This window comes from Thunnus thynnus, chromosome 14 (genome assembly GCF_963924715.1).
Source record: "Thunnus thynnus chromosome 14, fThuThy2.1, whole genome shotgun sequence".
NCBI lineage: Eukaryota > Metazoa > Chordata > Actinopteri > Scombriformes > Scombridae > Thunnus > Thunnus thynnus.
The window spans coordinates 13,108,466-13,127,456 of NC_089530.1; the positions used below are offsets into that span (position 1 = coordinate 13,108,466).

Here is an 18,991-nt window from a genome sequence, read left to right on the forward strand (position 1 = left end):
AGAAGTTAATACAGACATTGGAAAACTATTATCCTAGTTGTTCTGTGATGAGTGTACTCAAGTACTGTATTACAGTCCAATTGAAGTACTTTACTTGAGTATTTACATTTTATGCTGCTTCTACTCCACTATATTTCAGAAGGGAATATTGTATTTGTTACTCCACTTATCAGACATACTTCTCATTCTCGTTTTTTAAGATTTTACATAAAAAAACATAACGAGCTTATAAAATACAATGCATTGATATAGCTCAAACATACGTATACACAGTGCATTTACAGTTTAAATTACAGCAGCTTCACCCCAACCAAATACCACATTAAAATGCATCTTACACATTGATGCATCAGAATTAACATTCTAATGATCTAACGTATAATTATCACTTACATGGGCCATTTTTCTCTAGAATAACTTTGATACTTCAAGGACATTTTTATTGATAATGTATGAATGAAGGACTATTTGTACAGGAATGTTATATTGGTACTTTTATTTAAGTAAAGGATACGGAACTTCTTCCTCCACTGAAGATAGGGACATTTCAGTTCAATGTTTGGTAATTAAAATTAACCCAAGGCTCGATTAACCGTCTGGATGTGCAGCACAAAAATGGGCTGTGGGCCCCTGTTGACCCTCATTTCTCCCACTGACTGAGCATTGTTAATTAGCTTATTATAATCATAAATTAATTTAGGAATATGTGACATATAAGCACAAGATAAACTGAAATAATGACAGCTTTAATATAGATTGTAACCCAGGGCCCCTGTACGAGATGGGGCCTCAGGATGATGGAATAATGCAGCTGTCACCTTAACCCCTGGCAGTACTGGCAAACGAATGTGTAATTAATCAAATCACCATAAATGCCAAAAGGTGAACCTGAACCTTTCTGGCCCCCTATAGGCCTTGTGTTAATCAAATCCCAATGAGGAATGGACCCTCACAGGCTTTAAGACATCACATCTACAGTCTGTGTTGAGGAAATATATGCGTGCAGAGGGGTGCAAAAAGCACTGCTTATAGTTTTATGCTCACCTTCAGTATCCTATATATTAGTATGTTGTTTGACCAAACACAAACCAAATACACATACAGTTTAATCTACATAGTCTACAGTGTACCAACTATAAAAATGAACGTCAACTCTGATATATCATTTGTTCAACAAAGTCTTTTATTTTTAAAAAAAAAACGTTAATATTGTGGGCAAAAACATCTTTAAACATTTAAAACTATAATCACTCTTGAGGGGAACTCCTATTTCCAGAAACATTCATAAGCCCTGTTATTATGATCAAACAGCACCATCTAGTGAGCATGTCAGCTTGTGCAGCTTCTTGTCTCAATACATAATGAGCACTTGAGTTGGAAATGTAATGCACAATATAATTAAAAGCAGAGAGTAGAGGCGCCTTTTTCAATTACAACCTCATCAACTTGTTCCACTTTTCTCTCCTAATATGCACTAATACATTTCTGTCTCTGCAAGTCTTCTTGGGAATTATTCTTTAATTACTAAAGAGTGTGATATAGAATCTAGACTCTATTTGCTATTTTTAACGTTTAAACACAGTCCCCTCTGTTCATGTTTACAAGTAAACATGAAAATCCTTATTCTACTGTTCAGATTAGTCACAAATGTGGACAGTAGTGAACAGGTAGAAATGACTGGTAAAAAATTATATAAAGTTATTGTCACTGAAAAAACTATAATTGTGTATATTGTTATTATTATTATTGTTATATTGTGTTGTATAATTAATACATTTTTTGACTGGAAAATGACTGAAGGGGCAAAAAATGCTACATTAAAATTAAAAGTGTAGCAAAACATCTAAACAATTTCATCCTTACCGTATCATATTGCAGATTATTTCTGTGCAGAAATTCAAGCTTTTGTGGTGCTTGCAGGTCATTGAAGCGGTGGCGAAACAGATCAACTTCCTGTTGTATAAACCATCTCCTTAGATCCTCCCTTTGACATTCCATGGGAAATAAACATTTTTTTTAGTTGCATTTGAAACACACCCATTAATTACAACGCAACAAATGACAAACTCCACTTACGTTTGGCAGTAGGCGAGTCTGAGAATGAAGTGAGAGATATGGTCCTTTCTTCGTTTCTCGTATTCAGTTGGTCCTTGCACAACTTTTCTGTCATCCTTAACAAGTTCAAATAAGTATTTTTTAATGACGTTAGTTTACATTTCTAACAGCTTCATCTCAGATTTTGTTATCATAGGGCTTTTTGGTAATTGTGGACCAAACTTGAACATGTGTAATGTGTTTATATTCTATCTAGCAGTGTGACAAGGGCTCGGAATATAATATCATGTCAGGCTGCACTCTAACCTGCTATTTGAAAAATGACTAGCGAACAATCGCAAGAGGAGGTACCATACTGGGATAAACTTAAATGCCAAGGAAAGGCTGGCATTCAGGCAAGGAAGAACAGTAACAATGACAAACTGTAAGACATTAAAACATATTTCAAGTGTTTCTTAAAATCAACTTAAACTTAATGTTTTCTCTTTAATGCTGAATTCACCAGAATCTACTAACATCTCTGGATGGATTCAAGACTTTTAAAGGATGTTCAGTGACTTCCTCTCTATACGAGATAGGAGCATATAATTGTAGGCTTTACATCAGCTATGTTTACAAGTTATAAATATTAAGAAACAATTACTGTTACACATGTAGAAAATGGAGGCACCGACCCTTTTACAAAGATGTTAACTAGGAATTTTGTGTCAGCAGGACCTAATACATGCCTTTAGCCCTCTCTTCATGCCTGCACTGGTGGCCACCTGTTAAAACACCTCTCATTTATGCAGTTGAACCTTCACACAAAAGACTTTTTTGTCTGTACAAGCTCCAACTACAAGTCAGAAAACTGCAAATCAATCCATACATCCAGCGCAAAGTGGCATTATATGACGACATGTTTCCCAAGCCCTTAATGATCTTCTGAAAGCCAACACCTGGTAAATACGTCTGTGTGAAATCACTGTTTGGAAATGCAGCATAAAACTTGTGATGCATGTCGTGCAAAACATACTCACCGCATCTGATCTGTAAGGAAAGTTGAGGTTTCTTAACTCACTCTCCATTTTATTTGTGTACTGGTCTGACTGTTTCACATAGCTCACTCCCAAATTCTCAGTGGTCTTCAACACTGCAGTGACATTAAAAGATGACATAGCAAATAAAAAGTCAGGATTTACCACAGTGTATTTCACAACAGCAGATAAAAATATGCAAATTAAATTATTTCAAAATCATAAGATTGGCATGAGACCAAGGTCTTACATTTCAGTCTCTCCACGGCAAACGTCTCAAATTCGTTGAGAGAGATGTTCTCAAGAGGAGGCTGCCCGTAGAACTGTAGAGGAAGTCCATAGAGCTCCGCCTGAGGGTTGGTATTGAACTTCTTTCTCCTGCTGATAAACTGCATGGTGCCTGATGGTGAAGCGAAAAGTATATTAACACTACTTCCAGTTCCAGATAACAGGGCAGTAGTCACTGCGCTAACAATCTCACACAGTTAGGTGCAGACCAGTATTTGTTTCGATGCAGCTGCATCAAAATGAACCAAGGCACCAAACTCCTCTCTATACCATGCTTAATTCCACAAGTGGTGTCCACAACCTTGCCATCAGCAGGGACATCTGTGTAATATAACATGATCTATTGGAGAAGAACTGTGTGCCTTGTTATGTTTTCATGGAGTTAAGGTGGCACTGCCAACAAGTAGCCACCCAATGACATATCAGAGGGTGCTGTGACCTTCTTCACAGAAACAATTACTGCCTCTTTACCTTGTGTTACTTAATTTATGCCATTAAGATTATGTGTAGGTAGCTGCCTGCATAACTTGAGGCCCTCATAACATAGGCAACAAGTGTCGTCTCACTAAACTTGTTAAGAATGTGTAAACAGCCCACAAACCATTAATAGGCAGTCTGAATTGATTCTCATCTTGTCAAAATGGGTTAATTTGCCATAACAGGGGCTAAAAAGCAGCATTCACTAAATAGGACTCTTAAGTTATTATTTGTATACTTTTAAGAACATTTCATTATACTCCAAACTGTGTGAAGTATGGAGAGGGAAGTAATTTTTTAAGTTTTCTCCTTGTCCTGTGTCTTTACATTTGATAAAAGGTGGAAATGATTCCCATAGAGATTTTAGCACAGCACCAGTTTCGCTCTTTTCGTCTAGAAAGCAAGCTAATAAACCTCCGACGGAGACTTAATTCGGCGTTGAACTGAGACGGTTTTGCTAAGTATAACGTCAGTGTCGTCGTAGCTCAATAACGTCAGTCAACAATACATGACACAAACATTGAATAGCAAGCTTTGTATGTTGGTTAGCAGTTACTTTAGCAGCACACATCGCTCGACAAGCTCGGCGGAAAGTTATAGAAAGAGCTAAAATGTGTAACCGAGATAACAACTAAACCGTATTTATCATATTTACATTACCTATTAGACGATGGAGTCGCTCCTTGTCAGCTGAAGCCCGCCAAACAAAGTGGGTCGTTCAACAAACGCGGGTAAAAGATGACGTTTCAGCTATCTCAGGAAGGGAAACAGATTGTATATCCGCCTCGCATGGTCGTGTCTAGATGGTAACCCTAGATTTGCGAAACGATCTCGCGAGATTTGCACGCATCGTTCCTTCACTGTGTGCGTTGTTTGTCACTGTACAAAAATAATTATGTTTTATGATGTGACAATGGTTAAGGTCTGGGTAGGTTTAGGCACAGAAAAAAACTTGGTTAGGGTTAAGGAAAGAGCATGGTTTGGGTGAAAATGATCAATCTCGCGAGATCTTTCCCAAATCTAGGGTTATCATCTTGACACGACCGGCTGGCTGTCATAATGTGTGGGCGTTCGATTTGTTGTTCCGCCCGATCCGCCGTATCTACATCTACATGACCTCTGCGGGGACAAGAAGAGACTTAACTTTTTTTTCCATTTGAGACGTGTAGCCGAAGACGTTCCGCTTGAAAATGAGCCATGGCCTTTTTAATATCCTTTTTTTTTTTTTTTTTTTTTTTTTTTTACCGTCGACCTGGCTGGATACAACAGGGACTTACAGGGTTGTCTGTAACACATATCAAACGCACCCAGAACGCATGGGTTGCCTTGCCTTATAGATTGAGATGCTGATTTTCTTTTCGAGAAGATAGATAGAAGTTAATACAGACATTGGAAAACTATTATCCTAGTTGTTCTGTGATGAGTGTACTCAAGTACTGTATTACAGTCCAATTGAAGTACTTTACTTGAGTATTTACATTTTATGCTGCTTCTACTCCACTATATTTCAGAAGGGAATATTGTATTTGTTACTCCACTTATCAGACATACTTCTCATTCTCGTTTTTTAAGATTTTACATAAAAAAACATAACGAGCTTATAAAATACAATGCATTGATATAGCTCAAACATACGTATACACAGTGCATTTACAGTTTAAATTACAGCAGCTTCACCCCAACCAAATACCACATTAAAATGCATCTTACACATTGATGCATCAGAATTAACATTCTAATGATCTAACGTATAATTATCACTTACATGGGCCATTTTTCTCTAGAATAACTTTGATACTTCAAGGACATTTTTATTGATAATGTATGAATGAAGGACTATTTGTACAGGAATGTTATATTGGTACTTTTATTTAAGTAAAGGATACGGAACTTCTTCCTCCACTGAAGATAGGGACATTTCAGTTCAATGTTTGGTAATTAAAATTAACCCAAGGCTCGATTAACCGTCTGGATGTGCAGCACAAAAATGGGCTGTGGGCCCCTGTTGACCCTCATTTCTCCCACTGACTGAGCATTGTTAATTAGCTTATTATAATCATAAATTAATTTAGGAATATGTGACATATAAGCACAAGATAAACTGAAATAATGACAGCTTTAATATAGATTGTAACCCAGGGCCCCTGTACGAGATGGGGCCTCAGGATGATGGAATAATGCAGCTGTCACCTTAACCCCTGGCAGTACTGGCAAACGAATGTGTAATTAATCAAATCACCATAAATGCCAAAAGGTGAACCTGAACCTTTCTGGCCCCCTATAGGCCTTGTGTTAATCAAATCCCAATGAGGAATGGACCCTCACAGGCTTTAAGACATCACATCTACAGTCTGTGTTGAGGAAATATATGCGTGCAGAGGGGTGCAAAAAGCACTGCTTATAGTTTTATGCTCACCTTCAGTATCCTATATATTAGTATGTTGTTTGACCAAATCAAATGATAACAAATCGGTATGGACAGATAAACATAATCATACCTTTATTGAACAAAGTATAGACACAGTCTCCATGTAAAGATTTATCAAACGACTCCAAAACTCCACGAACAAATATGTAACTCTAAATTTTACAAAGATTTTATTATTTTGCACAAGTGTTTCTATTTTACTGGTCATTTCATTCATATTTTTCTACATTTTATTTATTAGTTTTTTTGTCAGGGACGATGCAAAAAAAAAACAAACAAACATTGTAACAGGTTAAAATAACATGATGACATGTTCCCAAGCCCTGTATGCTCTTCTGAAAGCTAACACCTGGTATATAGTCAGTGTGAAATCACTGTGTGAGAAAGTTTAAATATTGGTGTTTCGCTACATGGTAATTCATAACTGTTTGAAAATGCAGCATTGCTAAATCTTAAAAGTGTTGAGATGCATGTAATGCTAAACATACTCACAGCCTCTGGTCTGTAAGGAAAGTTGAAGTTTTTAGACTCAGCCTCCAGTTTCTTTTTGTACTGGTCTGACTGTTTCACTCCCAGATTCTCAATGGTCTTCGGCACTGCAGTAACATTAAAAGATGACATGGCAAATAAAAAGTCAGGATTTACCATAGTGTATTTCACAACAGCAGAGATTATGCATGCATGCAGAAGGGTGCAAAAACATTGCTTATAGTTTTATGCTCACCTTCTGAATCTAATAATAGCTTATATGTATATATGTTAGTATGTTGTCTGACCAAATCAAGTTGTACCAAATCGGTATAGACAGGTAAATATAGGCATAACTTCACTGAGCAAAGAACAGTGTTTATGGGCTATAATTGCACAGAAAAATGCATATCTCTGTAAAATGTGCTATGGTGTGGAATTATAGGTCTAGCTACAATGGTTTCATGTTCATAAGTGAATGCATATTTACTGGTCGATTTGGTCCATCAGCCACTGAGATAAAACAATAATAAAAGATATGATAGTTGTTGATGAAATGATCGATATCAGCAAGGAGTTATTATAGACGCAATGAAATTGAATAACTTCAACATTCTTCTCAGTTGTGACTTTGAAACTACAGATGTACCCAAGAGTCCTGAGCGAAGACGCTTGTATCAACAGTAACTATCTTGCCTCGTACTCTCTTTGACTCTGCTGCTAGGCAACAAACATTAGCGAGCTGGTTAGCTCAGCTACTCTCATGCGCAACGTAGTTAGCTGCAACGCAGGGTCGCGGCATAGACAGCGATGTATTTTCATCCTGCAAATGTAACATATTTTAATCAGTTGTCGACGCTATGAAACTTTATCTGCCTTTGTGAAGCGGGGCATATTCGGCCTGTGCGGTCATTCGCTGGACACTGTTAACGGGTGGAGCTGAAGGTTCTTCTCTCTGGGAAAAGGAGCTAACCTTAGCTCGGTATCCTTAGCCCCCGAGTCCACTAGCGTCTCCTCTTGCCTCAGTGAAGAACAGAGGCAGATTGGAGATATGTGATTGCGGGTTAGCTGGCTGGTTAGCTCATCTAATGTTGGCGGACACTGGATAAGTTGTAACGGTATTTAACAGGTAAGAAATTTAACAGTTGTATGGGTTTTCTAGCTTTTTATCCTTCTTGAACAGCACTGTTTGCTCCGCTCAGCCTTTTAATGGACTACTGCACCACCAGCTGCTCTGTACTTAGACACCCTCCTGCCAGCTATTCAACAGGGATGTGTCTAGATGGACACACAAGATTTGCGAAACTCTCGCGAGACTTGTATGCATTGTTTCTTCATCGTGTTCTTTGTTTGTCAGTGTACAAAATAATTATATTTTATGATGTGACAACACCGTGGTTAAGGTCTGGTTAGGTTTAGGCACGTAAAAAAACACTTGGTTAGGGTTAGTGAAAGATCATGGTTTGGGTTAAAATGATCAATCTCGCGAGAGTTTCTGGGGTTACCATCTAGACAAGACCGTTCAACAGGTCATGTCTTGACCAAGGCGAGGGAGTCTGATGTGGGAGAATAAAACGGACGAAAAGTTGACTAAAACTTTATTCCCCTCATAGACTTTGGCAGTAGTTACTATACACACCAAGAGTAAACAGCGAGAGAAAGCGGAAGTTCCATCTCATGGCGTTATAATATTTTTATTCTCTCTGTGCCCCAAAAATATTCGCGTTAACGGTGCCGCGCCTTGAGGCCTGATGGTCAGTCTGGTATGAAGGTGAGGGGAGTGTCTTATCTTAACCAAGTTCATTTGTATGCTTGAACTGAGTTTATGTGACGTTATATGTGCATTATAAGGCCCACCACAAGAAAATCTGCTGTTTAAAACTGGTATTTATTTCAGGTTATCTGTCACATCTTGTCTGTGTGGTCTGAATGGGGTAATGATCACACTAAAAATGGAAAAGCATGTTAATCCAAAGACCCTCTGTAGATGAGATCATGTAGTTATGTGTAAGTATGGAAAATTACCAGTTGTCTAATTGATGTTTACCACACTGGAGTTGATGGTAATGGGGAGTCAAACAGGAACTGTCATTCTCAAGTATTTTAGTCAGTGTGGGAGAAATCTGTTTTAGTAACTGCTTTGTTTTGTTAGGTTGTACAGCATTTGTATAGTCAATAAAAGATATTAAACATGATAACAGCCATATCATAACATCCAGATCAATCCTGATAAATCGCTGTGTTATTCAGCATAATATTTTAAATTCACTCATTCAGTGTGAGAAAACAGTCTCGCACTAGTCTCCAAACAGAAATCATGTTGTCCTGTGGTTTACAGGTGCTGACACAAAGCTACAGCCTGCTGCGAGTGTGTAGCCAGCTTCATGACCCCCCACTCTGACTCAGTTTCTGTGACCCCAGAACAGAGTTGAACCACACATCTGTAAATAACACAGAGATGAGTGGAAAACTGAAGTGTAAACTAGTGTAAAACATCAAAGAGTGCAGAAATTAAGGGCACTTTTAAAAAAATTTGTAATCCCTATTTTGCCTGCTTGTTTAACAACTACTGCGTCATGCATTACAATTATAGCTGATAAATAAATATCTTCTAGTGTGATACATATTGTGAGTCAAATCCTGACAGGCTGTTGGACGGCACAGTCACACAGTAGGTTGTCAGTGTCCACTGGGAACAGCTTTCCCACAATATGTTGTTTAGCCTCGCACTCAGCAGCTACACGCATACGTCGTAGCTGTGGAAGACCAAGTTGCTATGTGGAGTCCACTGCTGCTAATGGAAGAATAAACACATCGCACAGCTTCTCCAAACAAGTTCCCTGTAAAATTTACAACAGTTAGTTCAACATAAGCGGACATAATAGTCGGTCAATTACAGCTACGTGTGTATGACCATTTATTAGAGTGCACTCCCTCCTCAATTAAATTCTTGTGTTAACCTGTAGTGCTAAAATTAATTACATTTTACAAGCCATGCAAATTGGTATTGGAAGAAATTGCTTTAGGCTTCTCAGTCTGGTAAATTGAAATGATTTGTCACAATTTCCACATATACAAACATATTAATTAAAAAATTAGATGAACTGACAGGTTCTACAATTTTTAGTTGTATTAGATAAGAAAAAAGTGTCTCATGTCATCACTACATCCGACAGATTTAGTTTCCAATATATTGTTTAATAAAAGTTTACTACTTTATTTAGTTTCTTTAGAACTACTTTTAGGTGGAGAAATGCTGTGTCCTTAGCCGTAAAGAATGGTTTCCTTCATGGCTAATATATGTTATCAATCAATCTATAATTTTGTCATCTTCTTTGTTTATGCTGTATTTCTGTAATTTAGCTTGCTTGGTCTATTCTGTACTCATATCTGTTGCATGTCTGTCTGTCCTGGGGGAGAGATCTTTTGTCTGTTCACCTGTTAAAGGTTTTTCCTTATTTGAATTGAGGGTCTAAGGATAGAGGATGTTGTATTGCTGTACAGATTATAAATCCCCCTGAGGTAGATTATTTGTGATTTGTGATATTGGACTACACAAATAAAAATTGACTTGACTTGATTGACTGGACAACTGCTATCTGTAGTAAAATAATGTTATAGATCAGTGGAGAGGATATGCTATCTATTCACAGCTGAGTGCTTATTTTCTTTTAAAAAATATGCATTAAGTGATTTTATACAACTAGAGGGCAGAAGGTTGATTATAAAACAAACTCACAGCAACAAGCCTTGATATTAAGTTCTTAAGGCAAATGTGTTTTAAAGTTTACAACTCTTCTTGAGCAGAAACGGCAACATGAGTCATCTGTCTTACCACCTTTTGGGTGCAACTCCAGTATTCACTTATGATTTAACAGCCTTCTTTCAATGACAGCTGTTGATCCTCATTTGAGCCATCATACAGTAACAAGCTTCAAGTTAAGCATGTTTAAAGTCACAGTTTCCCTCTCTTACCATGTGTCACACATGACCGTCACAGTCTGTTTACAGTATATTTATTTTATGCTTTTAGGAGGTATATGTGCTTGCGTCACATCACTAAAAGTACCCAGGATCAGTGGCACTGAGACAACCAACCAGACGTCACCACCATGTTGGAGGAGGACATGGAAGTGGCCATCAAGGTGGTCGTGGTGGGCAACGGAGCAGTTGGCAAGTCCAGTATGATCCAACGCTATTGCAAGGGCATCTTCACTAAAGACTACAAAAAGACCATCGGAGTGGACTTTCTCGAAAGGCAAATATTGTAAGCAACCTGTTTCACAGATGTTTTCTTAATTATAGCCTCTATTTAAAGACACTGCAGGGCTCTGGGGTGCGACTAATTTTTCCTCATCTTATTGCAAAGTTTACTGACAACATTTATACAACTTGAACTTCATACATTTAAAAGATTTTTTGGTGTACAATAATAAAAATCTCATTAGATGCATAATCTGAGCTTACTGATGAATATGACATTCTCTATGAAATGAATGATCCTGATGTCAGTGATATTTCAGGATAATTTCTGTTGGTGAAACAAATGTTACAGGTAGCACCTGTGTTTTCCTCACTTTAATAATATTACCATAAAACTAGTAGAATGTGCCTTGTAGGACATTGTTACACTGACTGAAGACAAACTATTAAAACCTGCTCATTGTTTCAGTGTCAATGACGAAGAGGTCCGACTAATGCTGTGGGACACTGCTGGGCAGGAGGAGTTTGACGCTATTACCAAGGCCTACTACCGTGGTAAGACCCTACTAATGTGACAAATATAACACTGCTGCCTTTTGGACACTGACCTCCATGACCTCTGAGGTTACGTTTTTTTATTTATCATAGATTTAATGGTCAGCGTAGCAAAGCACACACTGTTACACGTGTAGCCCTGCTGACACGACTCTCATCTAAAAAGTGACTCTCCTGTGTGCCTGTTGTGAAGTTGATCCAGTGTTTTTACAACATTGAGGCAAATTAATTATGTATCATATTCACTGGTGTGTTGTTTTTCATCGCAGGTGCCCAAGCATGTGTGCTAGTCTTCTCCACCACAGACAGGGAGTCGTTTCAGGCCATCGACAGCTGGAGGGAGAAGGTTGAAGCAGAGGTCGGAGATATTCCCACGGTTCTAGTGCAGAACAAAATTGACCTACTGGAAGAGACTGTTATTAAAAAGTAAGTAACTGTTTCTCTTTTTTTTTTTTTTTTTGCAAATTAACATTATAGCAGTAAATCAGTATAATGTTAAGAACAAAGTGTGATAACTAAATAGTAAAGCAGTATAATTTGCCGTGAATTGTAGTAATTGAGTATTTCCTTAACTTTGCATTGCAGCGAGGAGGCAGAGTCTTTGGCTAAAAGGCTTAAGCTGAGATTTTACCGAGCTTCGGTGAAGGAGGACCTTAACGTCAACGAGGGTGAGTCACTGAAAATGTGAAATGATCCAATGCAAGTCAAACAGTCTCATTCTGGATATTGCTGTCATAACATTTCTGCGGTTTCTCTCTTTGGTCAGTTTTTAAGTACTTGGCTGAGAAGTATCTTCAGCGACTCAAACAGCAAACAGCAGAGGAGACGGAGGTGGTCCATACAACAAGCAATAAAATAGGTGAGGAATCTGTCTGCACATCACTTCTTTTATGACACATTTTAAAGTTTTCTGACATCACTTCTAATCTTATTTTTCCAAAGGTGTTTTTAATACTACAAGTAGTAATGTCTGCAACCAGAGCTCCAGCAATGGCAGAGAAGTCATCACTCTGCGACCTAACAAACAAAGGACCAAGAAGAGTAAAAATCCCTTCGGAAGCTGCAGCCTGCTCTAGATAAAATCATTTCATTTTAGCGACTGACTATTGCTCTTAAGACTAGATGGTCATTGTTGTATTCTAATGGAGGTAGCCACATTTAGAGACCAAAGCCCATAAAGACTGGGAAATACTACTCTGTACTACTTTGATAACCTGATGTTTAATCTATAAATCCTAAGTTGTTTCCCCACACTCATGGTTGAATTTTCTTTGATTCAGCCTTGGATCTCCATAATATTGTGCACATAATACCTGTCAACACCTGTACACTCCTGGGTCCTCCTTGTGGTTGCCTTAAGTAACACTAACAGCTGCAGCTACAGTATGTCATGAACTTAATGTTTCCAAAAAAAAAAAAAAAAGTAGTGATATTGTCTCATCATGGCTGAATATTTGTTTTTTTTCCATTATGACTTGACACACAATCCTCTCAACAAAATATGTAACAGCAAAGTTTGCACTCTGGCTCTTTGAAAACATTTGCTCGTGTACATGATTTTTACCGTCACCCTGTTCCCGTGTGCTTTACATTTCAACTGTGCAATATGTTTGTATGTATTGTAGAAGATACACAGATTATTTTGTACCATATTTTTCTAACTTTCGACAGAATATGGTTCAAACTACACTGTTTATCGTGGATAAAATACTATTGAATTCAGAGTGAATTCTCTGTGCAGAAGTATTTTTGTACAAATCAAGTGTTGAGTGGTAATTTCACAGAAGTGTTAACACCTTAATGTTGACATAGTGCCAAATTTCTTCTTTCCGAACTGTAGTGAAATACTAACACTGCAGTGATTTGGATGTAACATGAAATTAATAGAATGTGTCCTTATGTATAACCAAATATCAGTAACCATTGGCATAGTCTTCTATATGTCTGCTTACACTCCACTTGCAGATTTGTTAACCAAATTCTAGGACTCTGTGATGTAAAACATGAGTTTAGATAATGATACTCTGCTCTTTGAGTCATAGTACCTCAAATCACAATCAGCTATAGGTTTATGTTTTGATTGCAGTTATTTACATAGCGTCATATTTAACTGTGCTTTTCTTTAACTTTGGTACAACTTTGAGTTTCAGATTTCACTATATTTGTAACCTACCAAACACTAATCATGGTACAAGGTTTTGGTTTTGACCTTCTTAGTTTTGCTCTCGTATTAACTTATCATTTTCTATTTTGTAAATATCATCCTGCTCCTTTTTGACCTCCCAAAAAAAAAAAAAAAGTTCAGCAGTGTCTCCCTGTGATATGGAGTCTTAAGCAGGATGTAAACCCTCAGTATCTGAAGGTGTGCTGCAAAAAGTCGACCGTCAGTCAGGACCGGATGTTTGCCGTTGTGTGCCTGATTATGCAAGAAAATTCAATTTGTTCTAATTACATGATGGTACTCCGGAAAAGATCTAAACTGATGCTCATTCCTCGATACAGCTAGCTGTGTGCTGTATGTTAACGTCTTGTCTGCATCAAGCTTTTTTTTTAAAATGTAGAATAGATTCCAAAAACTGAATTACACAACGGTCTACCAAGCACAAAGAAGTACATGGTGATGTGGAAAAGTCTTATATTAAATCTCCTGTGTGAAATTATTATTATTAAACGTCCTTATTAATAGTCACAGATCTAAATATTTTACATGGAAATAGAATACAGAGGACATTTAGGAATACATGCATGTTTTAGTCTTTTAAAAACATTTTGTAACTGATTCTCAGATCTGTGGTAGCAGTTGTTCACCCATTCAAATGAACTTTATGAAGAGATGGAAAAAGTTGTACTGAACTAAATGGTGACTTACATTTTTTTTTTCCATCTCATAGTCTGATGTGAAAATCGTAACAGGTGCTTTTCTCCACAGTCATACCATTGGTACTAAGATTGTTTCAGATTTTTCATTTGGTTGTAAGTAGACAGTGCTGTATCGAAAGAAAAAAAAAGGAAGTGTGGTATAACTGTATTGCATGCAAGCCCTTTTTTTTTTCCTTCTCCATATCAGTGAATGTTGAATCATGGTTGCAATGCCACAATGCCTTGTCCCTGTTTACATTCTCCTCCATTGATCACCAGTAAGCATTTTATTGCCTCTTGCTGTCTGTTTGAATTTGCTTGCATGGTAACTTTGTAAATAATGATTTCTTGAACCTTCTCTTATTTGTAACATTGTGTTTTTATTTTTTGCCTTTTTTGCTTTTTGACTGAATGGATTTAGCGCACTTTATCAGTAAGATGGCATATAATCTTAAAGAACCATAAGTTAAAACTGACCATACTTATGTGCTGTCACTCAGGTGTTGTAATAATAATCATTGTGTCTTATTGACTTTCTAATTTTCACATGACTTCATAAACTAGTTTCACACATTCATTAAAAAAAAACAACATATGTGTGCTTTCGGCCTCTGACAAAAACAACAGTCATTGTTGGATTTTTGTTTTAACACTTACAAATATATCATGACTTGAAGTGTGCCACACAGCTGTGCACCTGATATGTTACGGTTGGGAGAAAGTTGGTGGTTATCTGAAATAAAAGTTTACTTTTTTTCTTGGGCTTGCAGCGTGTGATTTCAACTGACAGTACTCTTCTGCTAATATGATCTTTACCCACAATCTAGAATTAAAAAACATTTTCTGTAGTTGTTCAGTGTGTTTACAATGCTAATAGAGACCAGATACAATCTCAAAACTACTTTCTAAAAGATAGTGTTGTGTTCACCCATGACAGTCTTCACATAAACAGTAATTATCTTACCAAGATTGGTGTTCATTCTTGACTTTGGAAACAGTCGTTCGACAAGGAAATCTTAACTCATGGTCTAATTACTAGTTTTTTCCAGAACTTTCAACCACAGTGTTTGTGCAGTGCAGTCTAGCAATAAATAAATAAAGATACCTGCTTTATTTACCATAGTGTATTTGTGTGTAAGTTGGTGTGTCAGTGAGTGAATGTGTGTGGTTGAGGATGGTGAAGAAAAAAAAAAAACCCAAGAAACAAGCTTTTCTTCAGGCTCTTAAAACTTAAGTCAATAAATCCCCTGAAAACCAACCTGATCTGCTGCTGTGAAAGTTATGATGTTACAGCAACAGGCCGTAACCTACTCACGAACTTCTCTACCAAATGCTTGTTACACAGTGTGTTTTTTATTTACTTATTTCACATAATCTGTCGTAAAAATAGCTTTGTGCAAATACGAGCTGAAATCCAGAGCTTAATGTGATTTGTGTTGCCTTCACACAAAGAGGTAGTGTGTGCACATCCAAAATCCTAAGTGACTGATTTAAAAAGTGAGACGGTGAAACAGGAAAAGATACATAAACATTGGATTGAGTGTCAAATTGGAGAAACCTTAATAGTTTGAGCCAATTTCCTGACCTTATTCTGTCTTTATTTGTGTATAGTGCAGACGTTCAGTCAGGTTTTACACTGTTTTATTACGTAAACCTTGGTAGACTATCTATTGATGCATTATAGTGACTTTATTATGAGTTGATTGTCAGCACTGGCCCTCTAATAAATCTGCAACCAATGAGCACTATACCTTTGTGGCGGTATCTTTTTCTGTCTCACCTTTGTGCATATGTGACCACACATTTAGTATCAGTGAATTTTTGTTCTTTACTCTATTTTTGACCCTAAGGTAAGGTAATCTTCCCATAGGGACTGGTCTTGCTGCAACATGTAGAGTCCTTCTTCAGTTAGTACAGGATTAGAACAGTTCTTAGTGAGTTTAGTGGTTTTTAAGACGCATTTCATGCTTCTGTGATGAGTCTTATTGACTGCCGTTGGCTTTTGGGTCCTCCAGTTTTTGGTGATCCAGGATCTTGATGTTCTTTTCAGCATTTTCAACATTCCTCATCAAAGTCTCCAGCCTCCGCTTGATCTTCTTCTGGTCCTCCAGAGCGCAGCTGATCACTATGGCCTGAAACTTCTGGTCGATGGGGACAGGCGGTGCCTCGGTCACACAGGCCGAGTGCAGGGCCAGCAGCTGGTGTCTTGCGCCGTCCATGTTATCCATTAACTTCTTAACAATTTCGTCTATCATAGATGTGGCCTTGCGCAGAGCCTCCTCCTGCTGGGAGTTTCTAATTGTACCAACAGAGACCTCCACACACAGTGTACGCCCCATTAGACGGTTCGCAGTTAAAGTTAACTCTTCTCTCTCTCCTAGAAGATACAAAAAAAATTAAAGAAATCAATGCTGCATCTTCAATGACATAAATGCAGTAGAACATTAATAAACTCTACTGTAAGTGGCAGAATTTTGACTCTGTTCTCCGTGTGTGTTTCTTCTTTATGCTCCAGTTTCCTTCCACCATCAAAAGACACACAGCTCAGGTGAATAGCATTGTCCTAAAGCATGGTGGGGTACTAGAGTAGGTAGGATAAAGCCTAATTTAATGCAATGTAATCCAATAAAACAGCCCTGCAATAAAAACTGCACTTGTGAAGCTTTTAAAGTTCATTTTTACGACTGTGTCACAGAGGTATTGATTTAACTTCATTTTAAATCTGCAATTTTGGGTCAACTTACAGATTTGTTACTTTGTCCAGCAGGTGAAAAATAACACAATTGCCTTACAATATAATGTAATGTAGCAATACATTCAACACAAACTACAGTTGCTACAAAATTGATATTTTTTATATAAGTGATACATTACACATAATATTAATTTTTGTAATGGACTGTACAAAGTGTACACAGTGTTCAAGTTCTTTCCAACCACCTATAACCACCTGTTATAGTCATAGGCTATGTATTAATGTATAATTCAGCCTACTTTTAAGGTTTTATTTTTAGGGATAATTTATGGCGAAATCAGGAAATTGGGATGCATGTAATCAGATAAAGACTGTATGATGATTTTAATTAAATATCTTTATCTTATTCTACAGTATATTATACAGGACAACTAAATTGCCTGTGGCAGAATGAATACTGTGAGTCTGCTGTAAACTTGCAGCTGGGTGGAGTACAAAAACTATCATGTTGCCTGGTTCTTTTTCAAATCCCCTGAGTTTCTTGAGCACCACCAGCCAACCACAACGTATCACTCAGAGAATAACCTCACTAGATCACAATGTTAAAGCTACAAAGACACAGCACTGATTCCTATACAGACAAACCAGATGTATCAGACATACTGTGGCTTTTTTCTGTAAAGTCATTGTCAGGAAACAAAGTTTGCTGTTACAAGCTCAGTAACATTGTCTCACCAGCACAGATGTTGAGTATTTCTTGGCTATTTAGAGTGGACTGAATCATTTCCAGGATGCACTCCCTTTCCTGCTCCAAGGCTGATGCTGCTTCTCGCAAAGACTCCACCCTGACAGACACAGAGACAACAAAACATCAGTGGTTCTCAAAGCAATCATTTATTTTCACTATAATTCTATCAATAAGATAATAACACAATGACAGAATGTGACTGTTGTGGTTGTGGATTTCATACACTTTCTATCATAAAACATCTAAAAGCAGAAAACTTATCAGATGGGGGGCTACGGGACTTAATCTTATCAAACTGGGGGTCCGTGGTCTCGTTTGTGTCAGTTTAGGGGAACCACTGCAATACATGACCACTCCCATCCATTTACAGACACTTCCTTTCACAAAAAAAAAATCACGAGTTGTTGTAATAAACTGACTAAACCATATTCAATCCACATGTTGAATACTGCATAATGAATAAGATACAAAACTACACCCACTTCATGTATTTTCTTCCTTCTAATCGGGTGAAACCACTTTCTCTCACTCTTATTTAGGATTATTAAACAGCTGGTTAGTCGATTAAAAATAGATTCTCTTTACCATAAAGAATGTGAGCAGCCATTGAATGTACTGATCATAAAATGTACAGTGTAGCGCACATGGTAAGGCCTGTAACCTTACTGTACCTTATTTCCAGCTGATCCAAATGCTCAAGCAGTCGCCCGGAGCGGTCTGCCATGGACAGTGTCCTGCTGAACTTGCTGCAGGGAGGTTCGTTCATTTTCGACTGTATTTTTGCTTGAGCCATACTGGTGAAGGATTAATGTTTAGATCTCGTCCCGGAGAGAAATCCTGTGCGATCAACAGTGTGACTGTCTCCCCTCTGGCTGTAGCAGCGGCGCCCCAGGGAGAACATTTCCAAACATGGGCTGCAACTTCCTTTCCTCAGTCCTCACAGAAGTTTCCCGAGGAGTCTAGAGCATGGGTTCCCAAAGTCTGGTCCGAGGACCCAAGAGAGGTCGCTGAGAAGGTCCAGTGGATCCCCAGAATAATTTCATTCTCTACACATTTTGAGCCCTTCAAATATCAGTTTTACTTCATGTCACTTATTATTATTGTACTACATTCAACATATCTGCAGGTGAGGCTTTTGTAGCCTAAAATATTTTAGCACTCATTACATTTTCAACAAACCCTGGCTTAGATGGCTGGGT

At 37.7% G+C, this 18,991-nt stretch overlaps 2 protein-coding genes and 1 long non-coding RNA gene across 6 annotated transcripts; 1 reads left to right on the forward strand and 2 right to left on the reverse strand.

Moving 5' to 3' along the window:
• Window positions 1-1,844: 1,844 nt before the first annotated feature.
• On the reverse strand, window positions 1,845-7,828 carry LOC137196924 (uncharacterized). 3 transcript variants are annotated; one of them, XR_010931335.1, is made up of 6 exons: window positions 7,706-7,828; window positions 6,757-6,860; window positions 3,322-3,471; window positions 3,075-3,187; window positions 2,077-2,171; window positions 1,845-1,984 (listed from the first exon to the last, which is right to left on the reverse strand). It is a non-coding gene; the product is annotated as an uncharacterized lncRNA (long non-coding RNA). The 3 variants fall into 3 exon arrangements; XR_010931334.1 differs by lacking the exons at window positions 6,757-6,860; window positions 7,706-7,828 and adding an exon at window positions 4,497-4,648 and having other exon boundaries at window positions 1,846-1,984; XR_010931336.1 differs by lacking the exons at window positions 6,757-6,860; window positions 7,706-7,828 and adding an exon at window positions 4,393-4,410 and having other exon boundaries at window positions 1,846-1,984.
• On the forward strand, window positions 7,727-15,112 carry rab23 (RAB23, member RAS oncogene family). 2 transcript variants are annotated; one of them, XM_067609914.1, is made up of 7 exons: window positions 7,727-7,861; window positions 10,766-10,999; window positions 11,405-11,490; window positions 11,760-11,916; window positions 12,076-12,158; window positions 12,257-12,349; window positions 12,433-15,112. In XM_067609914.1, exons 2-7 carry the CDS (start codon window positions 10,845-10,847, stop codon window positions 12,564-12,566), a joined length of 708 nt encoding a protein of 235 aa, XP_067466015.1. In that variant the 5' UTR covers window positions 7,727-7,861; window positions 10,766-10,844; the 3' UTR covers window positions 12,567-15,112. The 2 variants fall into 2 exon arrangements, with proteins under 2 accessions (XP_067466015.1, XP_067466016.1); XM_067609915.1 differs by lacking the exon at window positions 7,727-7,861 and adding an exon at window positions 8,242-8,503.
• A 568-nt stretch (window positions 15,113-15,680) lies between these two features.
• Window positions 15,681-18,720, reverse strand: bag2 (BCL2 associated athanogene 2). The gene is made up of 3 exons (XM_067609916.1): window positions 18,464-18,720; window positions 17,780-17,889; window positions 15,681-16,726 (listed from the first exon to the last, which is right to left on the reverse strand). The coding sequence occupies exons 1-3, from the start codon at window positions 18,583-18,585 to the stop codon at window positions 16,332-16,334; spliced, it is 627 nt and encodes a 208-aa protein (XP_067466017.1). The 5' UTR covers window positions 18,586-18,720; the 3' UTR covers window positions 15,681-16,331.
• Between the last annotated feature and the right edge of the window lie 271 nt (window positions 18,721-18,991).

What these genes read in the sequence shown, in the direction of transcription:
- bag2 (XM_067609916.1), bottom strand. Translation starts at nt 18,585, where the DNA reads ATGGCTCAAGCAAAAATACAGTCGAAAATGAACGAACCTCCCTGCAGC. An exon ending in TTGGATCAGCTGGAAATAAG is followed by an intron (nt 17,890 to 18,463) that starts GTACAGTAAGGT and finishes TGTGTCTGTCAG; the next exon opens with GGTGGAGTCTTTGCGAGAAG. An exon ending in AATACTCAACATCTGTGCTG is followed by an intron (nt 16,727 to 17,779) that starts GTGAGACAATGT and finishes TGTATCTTCTAG; the next exon opens with GAGAGAGAGAAGAGTTAACT.
- rab23 (XM_067609914.1), top strand. Translation starts at nt 10,845, where the DNA reads ATGTTGGAGGAGGACATGGAAGTGGCCATCAAGGTGGTCGTGGTGGGC. An exon ending in GAAGAGACTGTTATTAAAAA is followed by an intron (nt 11,917 to 12,075) that starts GTAAGTAACTGT and finishes TTTGCATTGCAG; the next exon opens with CGAGGAGGCAGAGTCTTTGG. An exon ending in TACAACAAGCAATAAAATAG is followed by an intron (nt 12,350 to 12,432) that starts GTGAGGAATCTG and finishes ATTTTTCCAAAG; the next exon opens with GTGTTTTTAATACTACAAGT.